Source organism: Andrographis paniculata, unplaced genomic scaffold (genome assembly GCF_009805555.1).
Source record: "Andrographis paniculata isolate CXL003 unplaced genomic scaffold, ASM980555v1 Contig76END, whole genome shotgun sequence".
NCBI lineage: Eukaryota > Viridiplantae > Streptophyta > Magnoliopsida > Lamiales > Acanthaceae > Andrographis > Andrographis paniculata.
This window is the reverse complement of record NW_026137613.1, coordinates 170,513-197,229: the sequence shown is the minus strand read 5'-3', so window position 1 is coordinate 197,229 and position 26,717 is coordinate 170,513. Positions and strand designations below refer to the sequence as shown.

Sequence of the window (26,717 nt, the reverse complement as noted above, 5' to 3'; positions counted from 1 at the left end):
CAATTACGCGACCACCCACCCAAACTTAACTTGAAGCATTTTAACACGTTTTTTTCATTGTAAAACAACAACATATGGTTTATATAAATTGTACTATGGCACAAGAAAATCCACAACCAATGAATTACTATAAATTATTCCATTTTGGATGGTTGGTTGGTTTCATTCTGCTGTTCAAATTCAAAATGAATCCATTGAAAGAAAACAAGAGGGATTTTGAAAACCTTGCACTGCACTGCACTGACTACCAATTAATTAATCAATTGATACAGGTCGGTCGCAAACAAACCCACGACCAAATGTCAACACAAATAATTACAAACAACAAACCATCATCGCACAAGCTCCTCCTAATAAAGAGTAGAGAACAGAACACAAACAAATATAACAACAGATGTCAAAGTTCAGAAAGAATGGCGGGAATGTAATGAGACAACTCAGCAGTGAGTGACTGAAACCCATTCACAAGCTGGGTATGAAATTCCTGATCTTCCTCCCCAATTAGTCGAAAGTGCACCCGAATGGCGCGCTTGCAAACAGCCATAAACTCGAGAAGTGCCGCGATCAGCTGCTGCAACTCCTGCGATCGCAGCCTCGTTGCAGGTTCCCCGGAAAGAAATGCTGTACAGACACTCAGAACTCCACTGTTTACCTGTAGAGCAGGAGTCGGTACATAGATGGAAACAGAGGAATGACGAATAAATAAATATATTTGTGCTTGCTCACAACAAGAAACAAAAAAAAAAGAAATACCAACTTCTTACTTGTACTGCAACAGAGCCTTGGAGTATCCTCTGCAGACTCTGGAGACGGGGGAGTTGATCACCTTCTGAGCTACGCGGTTCTTCCAGTTCATTTCTTAGCGCTGCCGTACGGGTTTCAATCATCCCAATTGCATTCTCGACAGGGGAGAACTCAAGAGATTCTGATTTTATGACCTGCAGGCGGTTTACTAGTGCAGGGAAAGAGCCCTCAGTCTGCAGTACTGTACGCCGCTTCCACTGGTCTTCCAGCCCGCCCTGTGTCTTCCCATTTTTTGTGAAGGGGGTATCAAACAAGAAGCGGTCAAAAACCCGTGCATGGACACTCCCGGTAGAGAGTGAGAATATCCTCTCTCTCCTGCTTCCCAAGTCCTCATCTTCCATAACAGGATCGGCTGCAGTTATCTGCAGGTAGCAAACATCTGGTTGGAGCTCATCTGCTTTGACCTGCCTAGAGTCTGGAATAACATGCAATGTGGCACCATCCATTCTCGATTCATATATGTGACTGAGTTTCTCCATTATATCACCCAACCTTACATCACGAGGCTCTCTGTATACATACTCCTTCCTATTGAGCTTCCCAAACTTTTCGCCATAGAATCCTACACGGTAATATGTTGCATCTGCAAAAGGAATGGGACTGGATTCCTGCTCAAGGATTGACTCGTATATATCTGTTAGCATGGTGTGGCACTTGGCCAGCTGACCATAAGCCCTTCTGCTCTTATACACCGGAATAACAAGTTCTAGTATACTGGCACAGAAATGATGGAGCTCAGCCTGAGAAAATAGCTTATTGGCAAGCTGCAGATACTTAACCGCTGAATCAACTGTAAGTTTTGAGGCACCATATCCTTCTACCTCAGCTGCTGAAGCCTCGGAAGAGATCTCACTGCTGACCATGGGGCATATTTTGCGTAATGCAGAAACATGATCAGTACTCCATACTCCATCTTTCCTACTTACAAGGGCCTAGAGTATGTCATGTCAAACAACCGTGCAAATTAGTCCCATAATATGCCATATGTTGCACATAAAGTTATAAGAATAAAAAATGCAAATCAATTATTGCAAAGTACTTATCATGAAGATTAGCATTAACAACACAACATTTTCAATTATAATCTGACTATATTTTTAATGATTTATGATAAGATTAAATCAATTTTCTGACATGCCACAATTCCGAAACCAACCCAAAACTTCAAAACACTTCCAAAATATATCTAAAGCACAACCTAAATTATCCACTCAAAAAATAAGTACTCTAATATAAAAAAGTAATGAATTGTTCATAGAATTAATACATTTGTTAGTATGAATAAGATTTAGTGTTGAATAAAGCATAATCCTCCTTAATTTTTAAAAGTTCACAATTCACTTAATAAACCATTACACACTGAACATGTGGTTCTCACTCAACAAAGTAGGGTGTCTACTGAACAAAGAAAATTATTTACTAAACAAAGTAAAGGACCCTACATTAATATACAAAGTAATGCATTTGTGCTTTAAACTAACATATTTATTCAACTAAATATAATTTAGTGTTGAATAATATATAATCACCACTCATCTAACCAAATCCAAGGGTTTGTTTGGTTTTGATTTGAAATTGGAGTTTTTATTTGAATTTTTGTTCAAATAATATTTTGATGTGATGTTTTATGAGAGAAAAATAATGTATTTTAATGAAAACCTTGTAGGATAAATAGTTGTGGTTTGTGTTTGAAATACAAATCAAACACACCCCAACTGACTCAACAAAGTGTCGTGCCTGCTCAACTAAGCATCATATTCACTCAATAGAGAACATGTGTCCATTGAACAAAGTAAATACTTTAATACACAGCGATCAATTCAATACATTTCTTAAATTGAATATGATTCAGTGTTAAATACAGTATAATCATCATCATTTGTTCAATTATTAAACTTATTTTTGTCTATGGTTTGGTTTTTTAACTAGAGTGCTTAAATACAGTATAATCATTTCTCATCCAAACCCATGTGTGTGTAACTCAGCATAGCTGAATGATACCAGAACTTCCGCCTTCACAATATCTTATCACAAGTAATTGGAACGTATTTTACCCTCTATTCCTGATTCTTTGTTATAGCATGATTCACTAAATAGCTCACCCTCTTGTTTTGCACAGAATAATCATTTCAGCACGGATGTGACTTCAGCTTGTGTTCAAAGGCTGGTCATCCCAAGGAGTATCATCTGCCCTGGAGGTAGGACTAGGTAGCTAAGTTTTCCTAATCCTAAGTTGGTGGTATTCCAGTGTAACGCTTAGGGTCAAAGCAGTTGCAGCACAGTTGACTTGATTCAAGACATGACAGGCAAATAGCTATCACCGTCTTCCAATATTTGACTCCTTCGGACCAAGCATTAGGTCCAAGGTGTGAAAGGCAGCATTCTAGAAAGGAGAGAAGGCCAAAACTCCAATGTGCTAATAGGCCGCTCCAGTAGTTTATGCTCATTTCATAGTGTAGTATTATGTCATAATCAGTACATACCATAAGGGGCAATATCTTCAATGTTAAGAGAAAACTTACAACTGATCTCTCCATTTTTCTAACAAGGCTTTGATGGTGCACATTTAGCACCATAAGCAACTTATAAAAGGCACCATTTTATTTTGATATTCTTAATTCCACCCCCCAACCCCCCCCCCCCCCCCCCCAACCCAAAAATACTGCCAAATGCGCAGATATACAACAAAAGGTCAACATAGATGCACAACTTAGACATGAGCACAACTAGAGAGGTTTTTAGTCAGGGTGCAACAATGAATATCAATGTCAAGAATAACAGGAGCTTTATCGTGAATAATGGTACTGATCTTCAATCTAATTTCCCACTCTTCACCATTTCCTAGTCTGTTTATGGTCCATTTAAGTGTCTCATTAGCTTACTCTTAAGCAAATAGTCAGACAATATAGTCAGGAATCAAAACCTTTCTTATGAAGGTACGCATGGCCACTTATATCATTTAACATTAACACAAAACTAAAAGGACTAAATACTAAAGACCACCAAAGAAATTTCAAAGAGCATGATACCTGCATCACTACTCCAGTAACAGCAACAGCACATTGTGCTGCTTCAGCCCAAGACTGCATTTCCTGATGAGCATCACATAAATGCAATAACCACATTATATGAAGATCTGGAACAGGGGCAAATGCTATTGCGAGTTTGTAAAAGCTCTCCGCAGCAGCATATCTGTCCAGTGTCATAATAGATGCCTAGAAGAAAATAAAAATCAGTGGTTACAACAGCAGTCCCTGTATTCAGTCACAAAAAACAGATATTTCAGGAAATACCAGAAGTGCATGTTCAAGGCTGGCGTCGAGAGCCAAAAGAAGACTGTCAGAGAGTGCTTTTACTTCAGACCATGACCAACAATTTTCTGACAAGTCTTCGCGACTGACAAAGAGAGCATTTTCTGGAAGACCACACTCTTTTATTGTAATAAGGCTTTTATACTCATTAGCCATTTCCTCCAACGAATTACGAAGACGATGAGCTTCACCACTTTCTTCAAGGGTTCCATCAGCTTTCATGTGTGTCACTTGTATATCAGACATCAACTCGGATAATGTAATAATAAGGACAACCCGCAGTCTAGCTGTCTGCATGAAGTACGAAAAAGAACTCTGCGAAAACAGAAAACCAGTTCACTTTGGCTGTAAAACAAGATTAAAGATTACCAAAACTAATGATAAACTACAAGCCCACCCGAACAAGTATCTGAAGTCCAAGAACAGCCCTTTTCCTAATATTTTCATTGCGGTAAACTGTAAGTCGGAGAAGATGGAAGGCAACTTGCTTTAGGAAGCGATCATTTTCCCTAGCTACTAGTGTTGCTCCATGTAGCAGACAGACGCTATTGAACACTGGGAAGAGAGCTTTCCAGAGAGCCAATGGTTGGTTGCGCGAGAATATAATCATAAAAATAGATGTGATGCAATCAAGCTTGCCATAATCAGTAGCAATGGTATGGGATGCTACAGCCCCAGAAAATTTCTCGAGTATTTCTAAGATCTGAAGACTGACAGCAGCACTCAGATTTTCCTCCCAAAGTTCCTGAAACAGCACAGGTGCATTAGATATCACAACATATAACAATGTTCTTAAAAGTAACAACAAACTATGCATTCCAGCAACAACCGCCTACCAATTTCTGCCTCAATATTGGGTGCAAAGATTCCCTCAAGGCTTGGATTGAGGACCCAATCCTAGAAGATTGGGCTTGGGCAAGAGCTTCCCTCAAGGAATATGGCTGACTAGGAGAACTTAGTTGGGAGTTGACTCTCTGCCACAAGTATCCATTTTCAGGAGTCCCTTGAGGCTGCAATAATCACTCGTTTACAAATTTAACCTTCATAAAACATGATATAACACAAACATTTGGATGGAAAGACATACTCCAACTTCTTGGTGTGCAGCCTCAAGGAGATAGTGATTAATTGCAGGTGAAAGTATATCAGAGTACTTCGATGAAAAGGCTTTATCTCCCAAAGGACTGCGAGAACTACTGCCCATAAGCATGCTATCCTCAGGCCTTTTGTTCTGTTAAGCATGCATACAGACACGGGGTAAAATTAGATATACTAAAGCAAGATTATATGATTCTCAGAACATCAGAAGCTATATAAAAAATAAGCCAAGAACAGGAGCATTCTATGCACGTTCCCATTTGCATTTTACAACCCACACTACATAAAAGCCACTGTGTAAATCCTCAATGTAGTTTCTCAACATTAAATAGAGAATGAGATTTTTCAGGAATTACCTTGAAAAATATCCTATATCCCATTAAATGAAAACTTAAATATCTGGAAATTAAGTCAGATGCATTACACAAATTGTTGTAATCCCAAACTATCCCATGTTCTAGATGTGGCTTTTGCAGGACTAAATAAAACATATAACCCTCATCATTGAGTGCTTAAAATCAACAATAGATGTAATGTTGTCAGATACAAGAATAAATTTACAACCAAGAAAAGTTCACAGCACTCACGTGCAGATACTAATATGTATTCAATAACAGAATACTTCTGCAGGAGGTATTGTTGCAAAAGGAGCAGTTATTGACATATGATGGGATACCCCTATAAATGATTATATCTCTTTGGACAAAACTTTACAAAGCACTATTATCATTCTATATAAAGTGTTTGACTGGAAGTTAACTCATAAGCGCCACTAGAAGTGGCTAGAAGCAAACACAAGGATTCTGCTGCATGCACAGCAGGGGAAGGGGGCAAGGAATTAAGGTGTCTCTCCTACAACAAGGGGAAAGAAATGCTATTGTTCACAGTTCACACAATAGTAGTCCTCGTCCAGGCATTATCTGTTCAATGTGTATGACAAAGAAACAAATCTTATTGTGAAGAAAGGAGCACAAAACTACATTACCTCAAAATGAATTAAGCATTCTTCCAAAAGTTTAAAAAAGAGTCTGGTACGAGCAATGCTTTGCTGCCAAGCTTTGATAAGAGTGGCATCATCCAAATTGCGTATTATTTGCAAAACAGCAATAAGGACTTCACGCTTCTCAGCTGAACTCAAATTGTAAAAGACAGGCATTTCGTCTAGTACCTACAGAAGTGCGGAAATGAATAAACAATTGTGGAAGCAATATAAGCAAAATCCAAGTGACATGATACAAAGGTTAGTATGATTTGCACCTAACAACAATATTGCAAATTATAACTTCTCCAAAAAAGTAAGAAGAACAGATATATAGGATGATTAGAATCTACCTAGCAAGTGCATAAAATGACAGTTCTTTACACTTTTTCTTTATGATGTTCATTCTATGCATATATTTTTTGCTAACAACCTGATATGACCAACTCTTCCAAGATCCGGTCCAAGATACAAATCAAGATCACGTCTACCACATCCCAGATTAGTCAAGATTAGTTTGGATTAGATTAAATTAGATTGATACAAGTTTAGGCAGAAAAACACTTCCCTTGTACATCCAAAAATCATCTATTCTTGATTTCAGCATCATATGCTCCTGCTGGATTAGCCTCAAGTCCTCGCAATCGTACGTTTTGGAATGATAATTTATACATACATTAAAAATGAAAAACCTCAACAGCAACAACAAAATAGAGGCCCTCGTATCAATGCCTGAGAAATTGTGCAGAGGTGCACACCTTGCTAGGTTATGGCGCAATGGTAGTGCTTGGCTTGAGCCAATTTGTGCCTTTTACAACTATAGGGAGATTCTTTCGAATGGCTGGATACTTTTCCAAAACTTGACAAAAGATAAATTTCTGGAAGGAATACCTAAACAAATTGCATGATGCTTATCTTTAGAGAATTCCAAAAAACATAAAAATGTTAGCCATCTGGACTAGGAGCTTTATTTCCATCAATGAATGTGAGTGCCACACACACCTTTTTATTGAACATGGGCTTGGATAGTTTCTCTAAAATGTCCACCTTGCACTGTCCGTAGAATTGCTAAAACATTTTAATTGGGGTTTACAAAAGATAGCCATATGTTTTTATAAATAGGCAACCATAATAATTGAATTTACACAACTACAACACAAGAAAGATTGCAAAAGGAAAGATTTCTACTCTCACCAACATATATTGGCATTACCCTCTCCCTCCTTTAAAGAGGATGTCAAGAATTTGTGTTCTTGGCTGTTATAACATCATCTACCAATCAAAAAGGTTTGATATCACAAGACTCATGCAAAATAGATGCTATGCAACTTGTGCTAAGAAAATTATTGAAAAGAAGCTAGTCATTTTCATGAATCAAACTTTAACGCATTGCAGAAGCATCTAATTTTCTAAATAATAGTAATCACAAAAAGCAAGTCAACCAAGAAAATGTTCGGAAACAAAGCTTCTATCAATGGTTGGATTGTATGGTCATTGATGATATTTGCCTAGGTGATGAGTTTTATTTCAGAAAGATTTGTTGCATAACAATTATACTCCCTCCGTCCAATTTCTATTGTCCTAAAGTATATTTGCACAGTTTTTTAAGTGATTGTCTTTTTGTCATGAATTGACAAATTTGCCCTTAATTGTATGGTAGAGATTAAAAGTAATAAATGAATGGAGGGTAAAAATGTAAAATTTGTGTTTAAAAAATAAAATAGGACAATAGTTGTTGAACGTCCCAAATAAGAAAGTAGGACATTAGTTTGTGGACGGAGGGCGGATTATCACAAGCCATACTATTACTGCACATAGTCATGCATACCAACACAGAATATCTATCTTGGTAACTAGATGTTGTAAGCAGAATATCAATAGTAAAAGAATGTTAAAGAGTTTGTATGAAACATGGATAATAGAAATTAGCTACACACCTGGCCAACAAGAGGAAAGTATAGCTGGGCAATATAGAGCTTATCTTCCAACTTTTGGTATCGAACATCAAATTCATGCTTGCACAGTAGAACCACCAAAATTCTAGCTGCCTACATAGTCAAATTTAGATGTCACAAAAATTTGAGAAACTACTAAAAAAAATAGATAAGGAATTGCTTCAACCAATAATATCAAGGGAAAAAAAAAGATTCTGAAACATTAACTTTTCAATTTGCAGAAGATAAGTAATTCAGATCTCACCTTGCCCCGCATGGATAAATCTTCATGGTCCCAAGTGAGGAAAATCTCTTGTATTAAAACAGAAGAGAGGTAATTTCTGTGATTACAAAAAAAAAAAAAAAAAAAAAGCCCTATCAAACAGCTGAATATTATTAGTTCAAAGATACGCACTGGGGTGACGACTATCATGTCAAACATAAAGTACGATAATGAAAAACAAATGATCCTATATGCACAAAAAAAGGGGTGTTGTTGGTAACAAAGATAAATTAAATTAAAATCTTCTATAAAATTATTCTAACCATGTTTCTAATAAAAACTTTGGCAACTAATAAAGCTGAGAATGGAGAGGAATTATAAAACCCAACAAACTGTATTCATCCCAAGAAGATATGAAGTTTTTTTTTGGTTCAAAACTCTCTACTATCAATATAGGTACCGATGAAAGGATTTTGTGAAAGAAGAGTATACCAATGCATGATTCAAGAACAAAGCATGGAAATTTTATTAAGGGGAAATCTGGAACCAAATGGAATTACTCGTTGTAATTTGGATCATTATTTGTGGACTGCATGTATTCATATTCTTTAATTATTTTAAATTCGAATTTTCAATAATGCAATGTATGTACTTTCTAGTTAAATATTTTGAAAGATGGTTATGAATTAGCCTCAATTTCACGTTGGCGTGTAATATTCCACCTTGAGCCTTTTCAATAATGCAAAGTATGTACTTTCTAGTTAAATATTTTGAAAGATGGTTATGAATTAGCCTCAATTTCACGTTGGCGTGTAATATTCCACCTTGAGCCCACCAGAGTACCATAAAAGTTTCAGGGTAAAAAGTAATCAAACACACTGCAGGTTCATTGATGCTAGAAAACATTTGGAAGGGGATTTAAAGAAGTTTCCAAGGAGATCCAACCATGATTGAGACCTTTGTCCATAGAATATAACCTATATCAAGTTGGCAATCTCCGTATGACACAAATAATAGCCATGACCTCAAAATAACTAGACAACAAAGTAACTTCATTAAAAATTTCAAAAATTACCTATCTGATGGATCTCTGCCAGGCATTTCCACAAATAAATCATGATCACATAATATTTGCAAAAATGTAAGCTTGCAGTCATGGAGCACTGATTGACACACCCCCGAGAATTTGTCGAGGTACAACGACACCTATAAATCAACAAATAGTTGAATTAAGTTCATAACAACCCTATAGAAATGAGAGAACTTTATTAAAACTAGGAACTGAACCACACAGATATGGAGAAATAGAAATTTAGGGTGTGTTTGTTTGGGGGATTAGATTTTCAATTCACTATTCATCCCATTTTTTCCCCCAAAAAACATCAAATCAAATACCTATTTTTTATTTTTTATATTATACTAAAAATCAATTTTACATTCAAAACATCACATCAACACCTATTTATATCAAATCATACAACTACTCAAATTCAAAATTTTTACTATTCAAATCCCAACTCAAAATCCAAACCCCCAAACAAACACACCCTTAGAAGAAACCCTTCGGTATATATGGATTTAAAAAGTCATCAGACAGCACAGTAAATATTAGTGAGCAGTTCAACAACATTACGATATGGAGAATGCCTGCTGATAGTAATTACGGCCTGGAAATCAGTTTAAGTTCCACATAAATCTATGTGTTTGCCTTGTCTGACTTAAATGTATATTAAGGTATGTGCAAAAGTACTAGAAGTCTAAAATTTCAAAAGTCAACGGACTGATTCGCAAGATTACTTTTCAATGCTATATTCAACAGACCACACAATGAAACTCAAGCATTAGGACAATAATGTCATGAGAGATATAACAGCTATGTTAGTAAAGTAATATCCAGCAAACACCAACTAAACCTTGTTTAAGAGAAATCATATTCTTAACAAGCACAATCATACTTTGGAACATGGTTTAGAGTTACTGACCTTCCACTGAGAATTTTAGAAAGTATAAACTACTTAACCAAGTTAAATTCAAGTATTGACTGAAAATATATATATATATATATATATATATGCATGCACTTAGCAACATAAGGATAAAAGCTCAGGCATGCAGACTTAAAGACAGATCGAGGAATTCAAGTAAAGTAGAAAGCATACCAGTTCAAAAACTTGACGAGGTTCTATGATAGACAGCAGATCATAACAAAAGAAAGCCAAGCTACTGTTCAGATATTTGGCCAATCCCAAACCTTTTTTGCAACGATCATGAACTTCTGTTAGCAGGCAATCATATAACTGCATTATACACCTGAAGACACCTTCTTTCAACTGCATTGGAGGAACATCTTCTCCTACAACAGAGTTGAAATGTAGAGCATCAGTGCAGGAGATCATGGATGCCAAACTGACTTCAAACGTGTATAATGCAAATGTTCTCAGGATACCACAATATGCCAATGAGTTCAATAATCCAACCCAGTAATAACTGTGAAGGCACATCACACCGTAAAAGCTCTGATATCAGCTTCAGTGGTTTTTTTATTGCTTGTCAACTTCATACAACCTTTTTTGTTAAATAAAAAAATAAAAAAATGAAATAGTGAAATGGAAAATTGATAAGGAACAGAACCAAGAGCTCAGGAATGAGGAGGGGGCAAGGTCCCTATTGATTTTGCACCAGTAGTAATCAAAGACTAGTCTGGCAATTGATTTTGTATAGTGTGGATATCAGGCTAAGTGGATGGGAAGCTCAACTTTTCCATTTTGTGGCCAGGAAACCCTTGTGTAGTTGTGTAGTCAATAGAGAAACTCTCTACATTTTTCGTCACTATCAAAAATTCTGAGCACAGTCTGCCATCATTTAAAAGACAATTCTGGAGTTCCATTTGGCGAGATTAAATTTGGGTAGGAAGGTATGTCTGACAAGCTAGGACTAGCCTCAAGATAAAAGTTGGCTTGGATTGGCCTTATCAAAATTATGGATTCAAAGGAAGCCTTTTTCGTGAAATGGGCATAGCGCTTTCAAGTCAAGGCATCGAGGAAAAAGTTACTTTCTGGTAAATATGGCATGGATCTAGGGACCATCTGGCCTTTATAGAACCTTAAACATGATACAAATGGAATTTGGGAAAGTACTCAAAATACTTCGACCAATCTAGTGATCTACAACAAAAACATGGTTCTAGGATCGTGAATGCAGTAGGATAAGATTTCGGGAGGACCCTTGGCCATCCATCTCCCAACCTTTGAACTTTGTAGCCAAATATATGCAATGGAAGCTTGAAAGAAGGCTTTATTCAGGATTTTCGCTCTTGGATTAATGGTTCTAGAATGTGGTAGATAATGCTTTATTGGCAGCTTTTTGTCTGGGAAAATGATACACAGCACTAGTCTAGAAACATAGCCTGAATGGAATTTTAACATGCTAGTCTTTTTGTTGGCAACCAAACTCCTGACATTACCCACTCTGGAATAATACTACACCATGTATCTAGAATATAAATGTTCATCATCAAGTAAATAGTTTTATTTCGAAATGCGTTTGAGGTGATCTTCCATTGAAGGATGCATTGTCATCCCAAGGGCCTTCAATGTTGGACCTTGCAAATACCTGCAAGAATCCTGATACCTAGGACCTCTGCAAGGCCATTCTCAAGGAAATACAGAGAGCCTGAAACAGGCTATTTAAACATAAGACTTCTTAGCAGTTCGGGTTATCTATTGAGCATCTTGTTGTTGGAGATATGTATAGGGTGTAAATTTCAACTTCGGGCATCCCACTCGCCTTTCAAGTAAACAACCTTCAAGAAATTTCTCATTTACCCCATGGTTTTGGAAAGATCTCATGGCTTTGATCGCTTCAAAGTTCGGAAAGTAGAAAATAAATAACAATAGTTCTGCATCTGAAAACCCAGGCCCAACTGATGCAGAGCCTATCATTAGGGACCTTCTCGTTGGACTAGAAGATTTAAGATGTATTTCTAAGGTGTGGTTTTGCTACATAGTTCAACACTTCAACATTTTGATTGACTTCTTAAAATAATAAAATCATTGAAAACTGTATCCAGTGAGATTTCTATGAGACCTGGTCTTAAAAATAGTAATATATTATAGCATGATATAGATACGTTTGTTCTAATCTTTGATTGTGAGAAAATTAACCCCCAAACAGTAAACCAATCTTTGATTATGAAAAAAATTAGCCCCTAAAACTTTTGCCCGTTAATCAACAACCAATACCCATATGGCCTATACCATTATCTTATTGAATATAATTTTTATATATGCACACACACGCATGGGACAAGTCAGCAAGAAAGAAAGCCACACCTTAACAATATTCAAACTAAAAACTCAAAACAACTTATCAACCATCAATAAAAGCAGAAAAAAATAAGATTAAGAGATACCTGAAGGAAGATTGTGATAGAAGAACCGTGTCTGCTCCAAAGCCATTGATTTGACAATAAGTTCAAGGAAAAACCATGCCATGGCCAACACATCATCATAAACCGGGCCAACACGATAACCTTTGGCCTGTATTTCAAGATCACGTGGTACAAGTATTACAAGCAACAACCATCAGTTTCAATTTTAAAAACGGAATACAATAACAAGTACCACAATATACGCAATGAAACAATCAAAATAAGAGAATATATATATGGTGTTTAGTATGTATGATGTATCCAGGGCAGCAATATTCTCTAAGAAAAGATGCACACTCGCACTTTGAATATAAAGCCATGTCAAGCATATAGAAATGATGTGGAAACGAAATAATCATCCCCGCCTTCATATGGATATAATTGGGTAGAGATAACCATCCCCGTATATGTGGTTTAGTGATTTCCTCCACCCAACCCCACCCCACCCCACCCTATATTTCTGCTGAAAATTCATGTTGCAGAAATACAAACAAACACAAATTATAAAGAAAAAATATGGTAATAGGAAATATTTCCAAAACATAGATCGAACTTGCACCAAAGAAATTCACAAATCTACAAATTGTAAAAATAAATTTCACTCATCTTCTCTGGATATCTATATCATATATCTTCAATCATTACATAAGTTTATAATAAAATCATATAAAATCATAATACAAACCAGCATTCACACATAGAATTATAAGTGTTCAGATATTTGAGATATTCAGTTTTAGATTTAGTAGATTTATATCTAAATTTGATTATAGATTAGCTTACTTAAATTTGAGTATATGGATTCTGTTTTGTATTGCCTATATATAGGTTCCTTATTTTGATGATCAATAAAACAATCTCGTTATTTTCCCCCAAAATTTCTAACATGGCACCAGAGCCTATCTTTTTCATGTCGTAGATATAGCCTACCAACCCGTGTTTCTCCGGGTACATTCAACCTGAATTGTACCCGGAAGTCTTGTGATTTTGAGAAGGTTTTGTGATTTTGAGATCATGCCTTTGCAAGTCTTTTTGCAAATCTGTCTCGTCTCATCTCCGATCTGCCTGCTGTTTGTCTGTTGTCTGTGTGCAATCTGAAATCTTCGCTGCTTGTCAGTTGCCTGCGAGCGATCTGAAACAATCTGCCATATGTCCATTGTCTGTCTATTGCTGCGTGCGATCTGCCATCTGTCGTTGTCTGTCTGTTGCCTGCATGCGATCTGCCATCTTTCGTTGCTTATTTGTTGCCGAAAATCTGTCTATGATCTGCCATCTGTCCGCTGTTGTCCGATATTTGCGATTTGTCTGTTTTCGGCTCCGGTGGAGTCATGTCGTTTTCAGCTTCAGTTGAGTCATGTCTAAAGTTTTAGGCTCCGGTGGAGTCATCTCGTTTTCGGCTCTGGTGGAGTCATCTCGTTTTCGGCTCTGGTGGAGTCATCTCGTTTTCGCCTCTGGTGAAGTTAGGTGATTTTTTGCTTCGGTGGAGTCATGTGGTTTTCGGCTCAAGTAAAGTCATCTCGTTTTCGGCTCCGGTGGAGTCATCTCGTTTTCGACGGCTCCGGTGGAGTCATGTCATTTTCGGCTCCAGTGGAGTCCTATCGTTTTCGGCTCCGGTGAAGTCCTCTCGTTTTCGGCTCCGGTGGAGTCATCTTATTTTTTGCTCCGGTGGAGAATATCTCATTTTCGACTCCGATGGTGAGTCATCTCGTTTTTTGCTCCGGTAGGTGGAGAATCAACTGCTAATTTTATTTATATTTTCTTTTTGCGTTTATATTCAAATTTCTCCTTAAACTCAAGTTGGTTTATGTTATACCACTTGAACAAGGGAATGTTGAGATATTTTAAATATTCAGATTTAGTAGATTTATATTGCTTCTTGATGATCAATAAAACAATCTCATTATTTTCTCCCAAAATTTCTAACAATAAGATATTACAAAATTTATTACAAAACATATTGGTCAGATTTAAAACGTGTTCGTTTGTGTTTATCTCCGGTTTTTTAGCTATTCAATCAAAACATCACACCTATTCTTTAAGTAAAACATCGCATCCAAATTCCAACAACTATTGTCTCCTCAAAAACATCAAAACTAAAAACATAAACATAAAAGAACACAGCCTTACATTTTTACACTTCATATAGCTTTTACCAATATCGCTTTATGCTTTTCATAAGGTATATATTTCAAATATTTTCTACAAAAACTAAATTACTGTATAACTCATATTTAGTGTGTAATGGGAACAATCAACTCTTAAGCAATGACAAGGAATAATGTAACTTTATTAACAACTCAGCTCGTATATATATGATAGTTTTCAATCAATGACCTCTCAACTTGCAGCAGGTATGCTTCAAACCTTTTAAAAATGCTGGAGTAGTTAGATCCCTCTCAGGAATGTTATGGTCCAGTTCCTTTCTCAAGGTCAAACTTGTTTCTTTCCACCAATAACTATCAAATGGGAACAACTGGGAATGGTACCTCAGCAAGCCCCACCTCCAGCCAGGAATCTAAGAAAATCAAAGTGAATGCAAATACAATCCACTTTGGACACCCTTACTCTTGGTGCCAAGATTTCCCCCATCATCCCCAACAGCCAAAGCCTCATCTTATAGAGAATCTAATCTAACCCCTTGACCTCAAACCCAAAGGATTGCAATTTCACTTAGTGTGAAGTTGCCTTGTTCATTCTTATGGACACAAATTATTGCTTCAATCCGCTCCGAAAAATCACCATTGGAAAAACACTTTCCTTCGTTGGTCTTGGATCATATTCATATATAAAGAATCGCCTTCTTTTCAATACAGCCTCAGGCAATAAAAACCTTTTCCTTCGAGTTTGTATCTCTCAAAATTAGAATTAGTCTACCTTGGAAACTTATAGCTCAAATTGAAAGAAACCTTTCCTTTTGTGACCTCTCTCAATACAATCCCCACCAAAATGCATTCAGCTTTGGAGCTATGGCCTCACTCTGCATGCCTAGGACATTCAAATTTGAATATCTAAGGGCATGTTTACTTATGATTGTGTGTGTGTGTGCGCATGTTTATGCTTCATTGTTTTGATGATTCTGAGGTGAAATAGTAGTTGTTAGATGAGATGTTTTGAATGAACAACATTATTTTGGATTATGACTTTGATGCATACTTCTTCGAACAAACACATATAGCATCTCAGCAATAACATTACCTTGCTACGTGCCAAACTTCCCCAGACTGTCAATAAACCAGGGTATACAGGTGGTTGGCGACCCCCAAAATCATCGAAAGAAAAATCTACATAGTTCACCAGGAATAGATTTCTTTCACCATCATCCACTGATTCCTGCTGCACCCTGTGGAACAGAACACTATGCTAACAAAAGGTTGTTGCTGGATGCAAGCTTATACATTTACGAGACTGATGGAACAAGAACTATATCTCTGCCAAACAAAGGAATACAAGAAAGCAAAGAACTAAAACCAAAGACCAATGTCAAACAAACATTATTAACATCTTAAGAAAATATCTACAAATCATACCGTGTTAATATATTAACCATAGCTCTGAAAGCTGCAACCTGAATGAGGTAAATACATGTCAAGTAAACATAATGCTACCCAAATATAATTTAAAATTTGAAGTCCAATCAAAACAGGCATCAATAAAAGAAGTATAGTGACATTGTGGGGTGAGTAAGTTTAGTTCCACCCTACAGACCTGTAGAGTCTCTCCACCATTGCCTATGAGATGGAGAAGCATGTTCAAAACTGGATGAAGAAACTGGAGCAAAGCTATTGAATCAACACTCTTCAGACTGTTGATGGCCTGGAAGACAAAACAGAAGAATTCCAGTTACACAATTGCATGAGAGGGAGATAACTCAACAGAGTAATAGTAGAGGAAGGAAGAGCTGCAAGCAACATGAAGCATATAGTACTAGAGATCTTTCAATTTCACAAGGATAGATCTCAAAGGTAGCTAGAGGTTAATTAGTATTAATTTCTCAACAAACAAGAAAAAACATGCCAAAGGTGGAGTTTTTGTCCAATGTTGCTATAACACCCAAGGAAAATCTCTAGTCTTCTCACTTTTTGGTGCAGTGATGAACATAAACACCTTAACACAGCATATAAAAGATAAAATAAAATACGGAAACTTCAAAGATAGGTAGCTGTTTGCTGCCCTGGTATCAATTTTTAACAAGATAAAGTTATGCATAATAGTAAAAAGAAATTAAAACCTCAAGAAGCTCAGATCCCCACGGTGGACTTGTTCGGAGAATGTGCCTATCATATTCAAGGAAAAAGTCTCTGATCCTCTCACTTATTGGGTATAAAGAAGAGCACAGACGCAGCCGGAGTCTGAATATATTTTTTCCATCCTCTAAGTAATCCACCCTCTCCTACAAATTATGGAACAAGCTCTGGGGAGTGAGATAGTAAACTAACATGAATAAATTCACTATAGCTCACCATAGAGCAAAAGTGACATAAAAGATGACACAAAATTGTAATTCATCAAAGCGACAAAGTCATTAACAAACTAATTAGCAATAACGAGAAGTGCAACTAATGTTTCATCATTGTAGCAAGAATCACACAGTTACATTCCTTGAATGAAGATACCATCCGCACAACACATTAAAGGGCCCAACTCCTACGAACAGTCTGATGCTGCATTAAATTCAGATAACTAAAACTACTCATTGCTTCTCTAGTGCAGGTCATATTATTCCGAGCAAGTTAGTCCTCAGCCATTTGAGGACACCTTACTCATAAGTGACACAAAATTCTAGCTTATTAGGGTTGTGTGATACTATTGTTGTAATGATCATAACTCTACAAATCACAAGTAGAAGATCTATAAACATAAGAGTGCAAAATGTTGTCAAAATCAAAGGATTATATGGCAATCATGATCTACATTTATTTTTATTTTATTCTTTTCTATCATTACATGTGATTTCTGGCTTTCTGCTTGATACAGTTTGTCCGAGGTGAAAGTTTTAACTGGATCTAGTTTTATGTTTAATTCTAAGAAGCTCACTTCCCAGAATAATTGTTGAAGGCGATTCGACAAATGCGCTCGAATTCTAGGTCCTTCGCCTCCTTGGAAACTAAAACTTCAACATAAACAAGCTCTGCTATTGAAAAGTTCTCCTTCGTTACATTATAGCATATCCCTCATAGTGCAAACAAGGCAGTGGGCTATTTGCAATACGGCGCTAGGGTAGTGAATAGTTATTTGTTTGGCTATAATACATTCTACCATTTCCCATAACCCCAAGGTTATATGCATCACTATTTTCTTAATAAAAGTAACTCTAATCCTTTTATATTAAAATAAAAAATAAAAAATCACTATATGTCCATGACTGACACTCACGATTCATTTTGCAGTTCATATATACTTTTACTGAAACCAACAAAAAACAAACAAGAAAACTCATACTCAGGAAACCCATAATTATACAGATTCCCCAACTGTGCCATTGCCTAGGAATATAATAAATATAAACTCAATCCAATGACATTAGTAAAAATATTCCAGTTTGATAATAGCGTACCCTGCTACTGTCTTGTAAATAGTGTGGAACCAACTCCTTCATAAGGGGCAATGAAATTTCTGATTTCAACCTATAAAACAAAGAGGAGATTAAACCAATCATCCATAGTGTTCATAGCTTGTCATATTTGACTTCAATTAAACAAACAAGAAAATTTCAAACTCATCTTGGTTTCACTTAAAATAAATGTAGAATTTTGAAGGATAAGGTGCTAATAGCTAATAGAATTGCAAGTAAAAACGCAGGCATGATATAGTGTATATATTGAAAAAATATACATAAATAAATTAATAACGAAATTAATTCGTAGTATTGTGTCTCACATATACACCTTGAAAAATTCATACTTCGAAACCAATAAAAATAACAAAACATGTTGAATTAAATATTCATAATATAGTGGGTATATTGAAAAAATATTAAAAATGTGTCTCCTGCCGAATGACGCCAGTGGGGCTCAAGTCCTTAGTAAGCCAACCTCCAACATGAAAAGTTCAGCTCAGCTGGTTAACAACTCTAGTTTCTATGAAAGATTTAGCTCCATCTGGAAGTTTAAATAGTACACGAACACAGTTCAATGTAGCTACATCAAGAGCACTGGGGTTATAAATACTCTGGAACCTTCAGTTCCAATTGTTGATGGTTATTCCAACAAAGAGTCCCATGATTTAAGGAGAGACACTACAATCACCCTAGTTTTGGAGCCCGACAAGCAAATACGTACTTGGCTCCAAGACATGCAGTTGGGAAACTCCCTCCACAATGAACATCAACTCAAGAATAGAGCCTCCAATCAGCACCAGATCCCATGGAGGGAATACTTATTTCTTTGAGTTCAATTCAATATACCAGATGAAGCTGACCTCTCAATCTAGAAAAAATCTTTAACAAGATTCTACCATGTTCTCCTAAGTCACCCAAACCCCTTATCTGGGCTTAAAATTATGGAATTCACCCTTCAAACTTGCAGTCTCTAATATTTCATGCATCTCCTAACCTGGGGTCAGTGCACTGGTACAAATAATCGCAGCCATGTTCTTTGCATTACAGCTATGCACATTCCCTTGTACCATGGGATCATTCACATATTTACTCTTAAAAAAATTATATATTGGTAGCTATTGTTTCAGCTATTTGTATTTGTAAACTAAGCGCACTCTCCATACATCAGACTTTACTGTCAAGTACCTGCCCAAGGCTAATCCAAAACCCTACAATGTTTATAATTATGCAGTTTGATTGATGATCTAGAACGCCATTTGAGTTCTAATCTAACTTCCGTTGAGCGACGGCCCTTCCACTCGGCATAATCGGATCACTAAGACCAACTTTCTTACTGTGTTGATAATATAGTTCCATGGTAATCCAGGGATGCCAATAATGGAAGATATGTCCAACACACTGGAACGCTTGAAGGCCCTACCAACTCGATGGGAACACTTTAGTGTTGAAGCACATGATCTTCTCAAGGAATTCAATCTAGGCATAGATACCAAAACTAAAGCATGTGCACGTATTCCCAATTAATATTTAATAGTCATGTGGAAAATCCTTCCTCTTGAGCACAAACTAATTCAGATACAAACTAAAACAATTCTTTGATCTGTTTCTGCTCTCCGAAATTGATCCCATTTGTCAGTGATAAGGAGCTAGGGTTGTGATACAACCTAATCCAAGGATCTTTGACAAAAAAGTTGCCGTCAGCCCTTTTAAGTATCAAATGCCATTGTAAAGACGAGAGGTAAAGACAGACAGGTGGTCGGAAACAAAAAGATAGAATGAGGAAGCTTAAATGGAACTTGTTGAGTAGGACATCCATCAAAAGTACCGCTTCGATGATGTCATCAGAAATTCTAAGGCCACTTAAGAACTAGTCTTCAGCCACATGTTTCCGGAAGCATAATGCTACTAACCAAGCAATTATGCATATCTGCATCAAGGTCTTAAATGCTCCCGCAACTACATTTCCTATCTTCAATTTTGCATTTAGGTTTCCATTTGGTATGAATTAAGAGTTTTTTTTTTAATATATTTTGAGGATTCAAAACCAAATATGCAAAACTACATTTTTTTTTATATTGAAGCTCTTCTAAGAAATTTACAAGTACGTTTCCTTATAATTAGGAAAAATTCAGCAGTTAAGTTTCCTTTTGATATAAATTAGAGTTTTTTTAATACATTTTAAGGTTCAAAAAAATATGCACAACTACTTTTTTTAATTTTATTCAAGATTTTCCAAGAAATTATTTAGTACACTTCTTACTAATTAAGAACATTAAGACCTGGGCCACATGGAATTTACCCTTAGCAAGTTAAGACAAACAGATTTTGAATCAAATCTATAAAAAAAAAAAAAAAAAAAAAAAAAAGCCTAAAGCTGAAGTTCAACATGTGGTAATTAACAATGAAACTGATGTAAAATAAGTTATATATGCCCCCTCACCTCCTTCTAATATGCTCCTAGAAGTGAACAATCTTGCGGACCTTTTTGCTAAATGCAGTGCTCGAGGGGGCAAGGAGCTGTCTTAGCTTTAGCGATTCATCCTATGAGCTACATTTATCATGTTTTTCTAAGATTTGTGCAGCCCTAAGTGGCTCCTCATTCTTAGCTTGCAATATATGCACCCTTCCAACCAAACCCCCCCCCCCCCCCCCAAATCACCCTACCAAAAAAATATATATACATAATATTATATAACAAATCTGAGAACATACTGATAAAGAATCAACGAGAACAAAGATTCTTAAAATTAAAGGAATGAAGAAACTAAATGATGGTTAGAAACATACTGCGCATAAGTGGACAAAGGAAGTGAAGCATATCCAATAACAACCTGCAATCAACTAACAAAATGACTTCCACAAAGAGATATAATAATAGTACTATATAGGAAGAATATTCAACAGAAAAATATATCAAAAGAGAGATGAGTAACATACAAACAGATAATTAAATCGTATATTATGCTTGAATAATAACACTTACTGGCTTTGGGGCCTCAATTTTTGTCTGAAGATCTATATGAAAGAAAGTGAACAACAGATGGTGTGTTGGAGTCCAAACAGAAGGCAATGACACTTTAATTTCATCATGGTAACAAGCAATCCTAGCTCCAACAGCGACTTGAGTATGAGCATACATCTTCTTAAGTGCAGATGCATGCATTGCCTGATAGAAAAACAGCCATATATAAGGTCTAGTGGTCTACTGTTGCAATAAATAATACTGCTACAACAGCATCAGGTATAAATATACCTCTAATGGGGGTTTTCGAACATCACCATCATCCTTCCTCAATTCTACTCGTATGAAAAGGTTTCTTTTTCTACTCATGCTAACACTCAAAGGATAGACATAAAGGGAGTGGAATAGCTGCAAAAACGGCTCATTCCTCGATGTTATCCGAAAGTCAAAAGCCTGGAACTGTAAATACCAGTAAATCAAGGACAAAGTAAAATGAAGCAATCAGTCATCGAGCTTCAACTATGGTGATGAACAACTCAATAAATCCAAACTGTTCTCTAATAAAGCTGTGTGCTACAACTTACATCATTCGAAGCACTATCAGTAAATCCATAAGATATTGATCCATTTCGATCAAGCTCTCTGTTATCAGAGGAATTTGAATCCAAATAAGCATTTTTTTGTCCACCAGTTCCATAATTGACAGAATAAGTTGACGTGGCTTGAGGTCCATAGCCAGGATGTCTTGAAAAATCACCATTTATGCTTCTGTTCTCCACTGATTTTTCAGAATCAACTGGGCCAACTTGGAGCTTCTCAATCTCCAATCTCAAGGTACCCTTCACTGGTTTGTGAATTTTTCGTTTTGGATCCTAACAACAGGAAAAATCATGTACATGAGACTCAAACTATGGTGAATATATTTGATCATAAAAATTAAGCATGTTAGACAACCGGAGATGAACATGCAAACAGTCAAACCCACCCTCCCCCACCACCCAGACAAGAGAATTTCACGTATTCAAAATGAGGGAACAGAAGCAAGAAGACTAGATGAATGAAGCTTTTACTTGTGAAAATATAACATGATATTGTAAAGTTAATCAAAAGTTTTCAAGGGGAAGTAAAAAATCTGAAAGTGTTCTTCTTGATGAAATATAGCGAATAAGTAAACTTTGATATTTTTAGGCCTAACAACATTAGTCCCTTTCTAGGTTATTTCTATCACCATCATCAAACCCATTAAGATGACTTCAGACTAATATGTTATACAATATTGGTTTGATTAGTAAATATAAATTTTAGGATACAACCAAGAATGACCAAAAGAATTCGATACAGTACAGTTTGTTCGATTAGCGGCCGAACTGTTGTTCCGTTTTAACATCAGATAAAGGGAATTCAAAGGAATGTAAATATGACAAATTAGAGGAAAGCGAAGCAAATGAAAACCGTATTACGGAAATAACAATGAATTGCAAGGTGACGAGAATGAGTAGGCCTTTTGAGCCTTTAGCTTCATCCCAAAAAAGAAGCCAAGCTTTCTCAATTAATATAAGAACATTTTCCCACAAACTAAAGTTTATATATACTCATTGCCCCTTCCATGATATAAAGATTTATTCTCCGCATTCATCATATAATTAGTAGAAAAAAAGAGGTAAAGTGTTTCCATCGCTAAAATCAAAGTAAAAGGTTTGAATAAGACATAACCAGGAGTGACTCCTCAGTATAGCCTTCTTTAATTTTGCTCAGATTAGATACTTCAACGACAACAGAGTTGCCAAAGGAACTGCCAGGCTTTCCATCCAATGTGATCTTTGAAACAGTTTCAACAGACCCTTCTTGAGAGGTTGCAGCCGAAATGCTCGTAATAAGTGGACTGCTTGGAGAAGCAGAACCCCCAGAAGAAGAAGCAACACCGCTATCAAAAAGTGGGACAATTGCCCAGGCAAATGACTCCCTGTAGGGCATGATCCGGGACCAGACTTGAAGTTTCTGCTTCTCTCTCTCAGTAAGATGAATCTGCATTTACCATCAGGGAAAAGGAATGAGGAAAGAAGGTAAAAGTGAACCACAAACATTGCTCAGTAACTAATTAATTTCATGGTAAAACATTTTAGGTGTTATGTCCCAGCAATATTGCTCACAAATTACAAGGAAACTCTACAGCAATCAAGCACTAAAAGGAAGCTCAAATAATATCATTATCTTAAAGATTAAAAGACAGATAATCAATTTCCCCCGCCACATACAATCAAATAAAAACTAAATTAATCTTCTAAGTTCTTAGAAAGTTTAATCCAAATCTCTTTTGGAATCAAGTAATAAATCAACTTACAGAGAAGTGAAATCAATAATATGACCTAATAGATTAGACTCTACTTACTGGTTCTTTGCGTGAATAAACAGATGAAGTTACTCCACCCTCTTCGGTAGCAGGCTTTTCTAATTGGATTAGCAAACAGATTGAAGCTGATGGTACTTCCACACTGAAAATACCACGAGCGTCAACAGAAGAACTTCCCTGGTAATAAACAAATTAAACAAGAAAATTCTTATATTTATTGGGAAAGGTCAGTGTACAGTTTAAAGTTATCCATTTCTTGCTGCCATAAGATAAGACACAGAGACAACAGATTCAATTCATAAAAAAATTTCTGCCAAACAAAAAAGGTGAATGCAAAAGGCTTACATCTTGCATTTCAACTGGTAAAATGTGGAAATTGAAATCTTCCGAAAGTTTTTCCCTTCTCTCTCTATTATATAAACAAATCGTGCCATAAAATGGCTCTACAAGAAAAAATTTGTACATCAGCTCCACTGTTAGATTGTATCTGGTAGAACCACAGGTAATAAAAGAAAATTAAAAAGATACTCTAGAAAGCACAGGTCATCTCACCAACAAGTCCAGCTTGAAATGACAATGATAACACTTTTACAGCAATCTTTAGCCCACTACAGCAACAACCAACATATCCAAAAAAAAAAAAAAAGAAAAGGGGAGATGAAAGAAACAAGTTAGGAGGTAAGACTAGGATAAAACATATGCTGATGCACCAAAAAGGTATGTGCACACACGGACACACACACCTGCTATACTGAAATATGTTGGTGGCAGGTATTCTTTGACCAAATATAGTTGATCTTTCATTTTCCCAATCAAAAACAGGTTCATATGCTAGTAGGGGTGATTCGCCAAAATGCTGCAAAGAATTTACAGCACGTCAATGTAGTTTAAGAAACATTAGTAGAAGAGATCACGACAAATAAATCCGTACACCATGCTTTGAAATCTCAACATTTGATGAACCATAATCATTTGTTCCAGAAATATAATTGCTCGATGAACTTTCCATTTCAGTCCCAGCTGTATCTTGCACCTTATTTCTTTTGGCATTAGCCAACTCAATTTCTGCAAAAGAAATAGAGAAGCATCATTGAGCATCAACATACACCTACATTATAATGTTTTACTTAATAAACCATAGCAAGCACCGCTCTTGCATGACAACTAACCAGTTTCCAAATCAGTATCCGGCCCCTCAAATATCTGGTTGTGGAATGTACTCGGGCCAATGCTTTCGTAGTGTCCATACTTGTATTCATATTTAACCCAATCAGCCCCATAGCTCTGAACAAGTTCACTTAGATGTGGCCACTGCTCCAAGTTTTCGTCAAGCTGGTGGAGATGAAAATGCAGACTCCATTTTAATAAGCACGTTAAGAAACCAGGGGTAGAGTTGAAACTACTAATAATAAACGCGGTAGAACAAGAATGTGAATTCGACTACGGATGGATATTTATTATCCAATGGGAATGATTTACACTAATGAATGCCGGAAATATGTTCCGGGCGTACTACAAGATCTGCACAGGGAATTGCGGATACACGAAGAAAACCATATATCAAACTCACCAGTGGATCCATATGAATGCTGGGCAAGTACTGCCGTGGAACCCTTTTGAAACGAAGCCCGCTGTCCAACCCAGTCTCCATACAGTCAAATGTCAGCTACCAAAACAAACATGAAGTGGAGAAGACGATATCACGAGACGCCGACATTATCATTCTCCAGATCGCCTCGATGCAGGCCTGGAATGGCGAACAGGTACGAGAAAAGACGACCGCATTCCTGATAGCAAGTGAAGCTGCGTCAAGAATAGATCGGAAGGGGGTCCACTGGAACGGGCATTAAATGAGACTGGGGCACCCTTTAACCGCAATTTCAGGGGATGCCGGCTCGAAATCTCTTCAATTAACACTTGGCTCCTTGCCCGAAATTGAGGCGCGGCGCTCCCACGAGAAAGTAGAGTGGAGCTCGCGGGGGCGGGATTTACCTGCAAAACAACATATAGAAGAAAGAATGAGGGATGATGAGTTTGAGATTGAAGCGGAGAGGTGTTGAGCTGGTGTAACGACGGAACGACGGCAGAGGGAGGAGCAAAACCTGGGTGGGTTTGGTGGGGTGCGGTTGGGTTGGGTTGGGTTGGGTTGGGTGGTGGCAGAGCAGTATCAATCACTGTATGAGTATGAGTATGAGTATCGCCGACTAGCGAGTAAAGTATGCTGCGAGTAGTAATTCTGTAAACGCCACCGTACGGAACAAAAATTTTAGGTAAATTTCCTACGTTGTGTTGTGTATGGGCTAGACTATAGACTAGACTAGAGTAGACTTCCCCACCCAACAGACAGCAGTGGTGTGCTAGGTTTAGATTTGTAGTATGGCCATCTCCAACCTCCACTCCATTTTTGCAGTTATCAGTTGATCTTCAATAATTTTACTTCAATCATAAACTTCAATTTAAAAAGTATATTTTTTATATATTTCTTTTTTATATTATTTTATATAATTTTTCATATTTACAAATTACACCCCAACTTTAATTTATTTTTACATTAGATTCATACACATATAATTTATAAATTATTTAAAAATTACATATATAAAAATTAACATTTAAAAAATAAAATTATATATTACTTTCCAAAAACTAAAATTATATCACTTTTAAAAAATAAAATTATATATTATTTTTCAAAAAAAAAATAAAATTACATACAACTTTTTAAAATATAAAATTATATATCTACTAAAAAAAATTAAAATTACACAATACACCAAAAAAAATACCAAAAATATAAAAAACACAGTAAAAACTTGGGGGGATTTGGAGGTGTGTTGGAGCCCCTCCTCCCCATTTTTGGTACAATCCACTGCATGTGGGTTGGAGATGATCTAATATGCTCCTTTGAGTTAAATAGAGGATTGTTTGTCTAAATTTTTTTTACATGATTTTTAATATTCCTTCCCTCACGCGAACGTTGCCAATAAACGTATTTGACTTGATCTCTTGATTTCTACTGTTGATATAATAATTAATATTCAAAATCTAATACACAAAAAGATCATGCTAA

At 36.4% G+C, this 26,717-nt stretch overlaps 1 protein-coding gene across 2 annotated transcripts; it reads right to left on the bottom strand.

The window, feature by feature from the left end:
• Nucleotides 1–241: 241 nt before the first annotated feature.
• Nucleotides 242–25,863, bottom strand: LOC127266442 (guanine nucleotide exchange factor SPIKE 1). 2 transcript variants are annotated; one of them, XM_051296693.1, is made up of 31 exons: nucleotides 25,750–25,863; nucleotides 25,218–25,639; nucleotides 24,817–24,979; nucleotides 24,579–24,712; nucleotides 24,391–24,503; nucleotides 24,200–24,255; nucleotides 23,993–24,090; nucleotides 23,687–23,824; nucleotides 23,011–23,322; nucleotides 21,882–22,169; nucleotides 21,589–21,756; nucleotides 21,319–21,501; nucleotides 21,123–21,166; nucleotides 18,333–18,402; nucleotides 17,007–17,168; nucleotides 16,484–16,591; nucleotides 16,306–16,343; nucleotides 15,974–16,118; nucleotides 12,761–12,887; nucleotides 10,509–10,702; nucleotides 9,425–9,555; nucleotides 8,392–8,467; nucleotides 8,130–8,240; nucleotides 6,199–6,381; nucleotides 5,203–5,346; nucleotides 4,952–5,125; nucleotides 4,513–4,860; nucleotides 4,098–4,430; nucleotides 3,834–4,019; nucleotides 765–1,736; nucleotides 242–652 (listed from the first exon to the last, which is right to left on the bottom strand). In XM_051296693.1, exons 2-31 carry the CDS (start codon nucleotides 25,296–25,298, stop codon nucleotides 398–400), a joined length of 5,535 nt encoding a protein of 1,844 aa, XP_051152650.1. In that variant the 5' UTR covers nucleotides 25,299–25,639; nucleotides 25,750–25,863; the 3' UTR covers nucleotides 242–397. The 2 variants fall into 2 exon arrangements, with proteins under 2 accessions (XP_051152650.1, XP_051152651.1); XM_051296694.1 differs by lacking the exons at nucleotides 24,579–24,712; nucleotides 24,817–24,979; nucleotides 25,218–25,639; nucleotides 25,750–25,863 and having other exon boundaries at nucleotides 23,687–23,789; nucleotides 24,391–24,480.
• Nucleotides 25,864–26,717: the final 854 nt, after the last annotated feature.

Coding starts and splice junctions, on each gene's coding strand:
- LOC127266442 (XM_051296693.1), bottom strand. CDS start 25,298: ATGGAGACTGGGTTGGACAGCGGGCTTCGTTTCAAAAGGGTTCCACGG. Junction 24,980..25,217: donor GCATTCATATGGATCCACTG/GTGAGTTTGATA, acceptor CATCTCCACCAG/CTTGACGAAAACTTGGAGCA. Junction 6,382..8,129: donor ACTTTCCTCTTGTTGGCCAG/GTGTGTAGCTAA, acceptor GCACTTCTGTAG/GTACTAGACGAAATGCCTGT.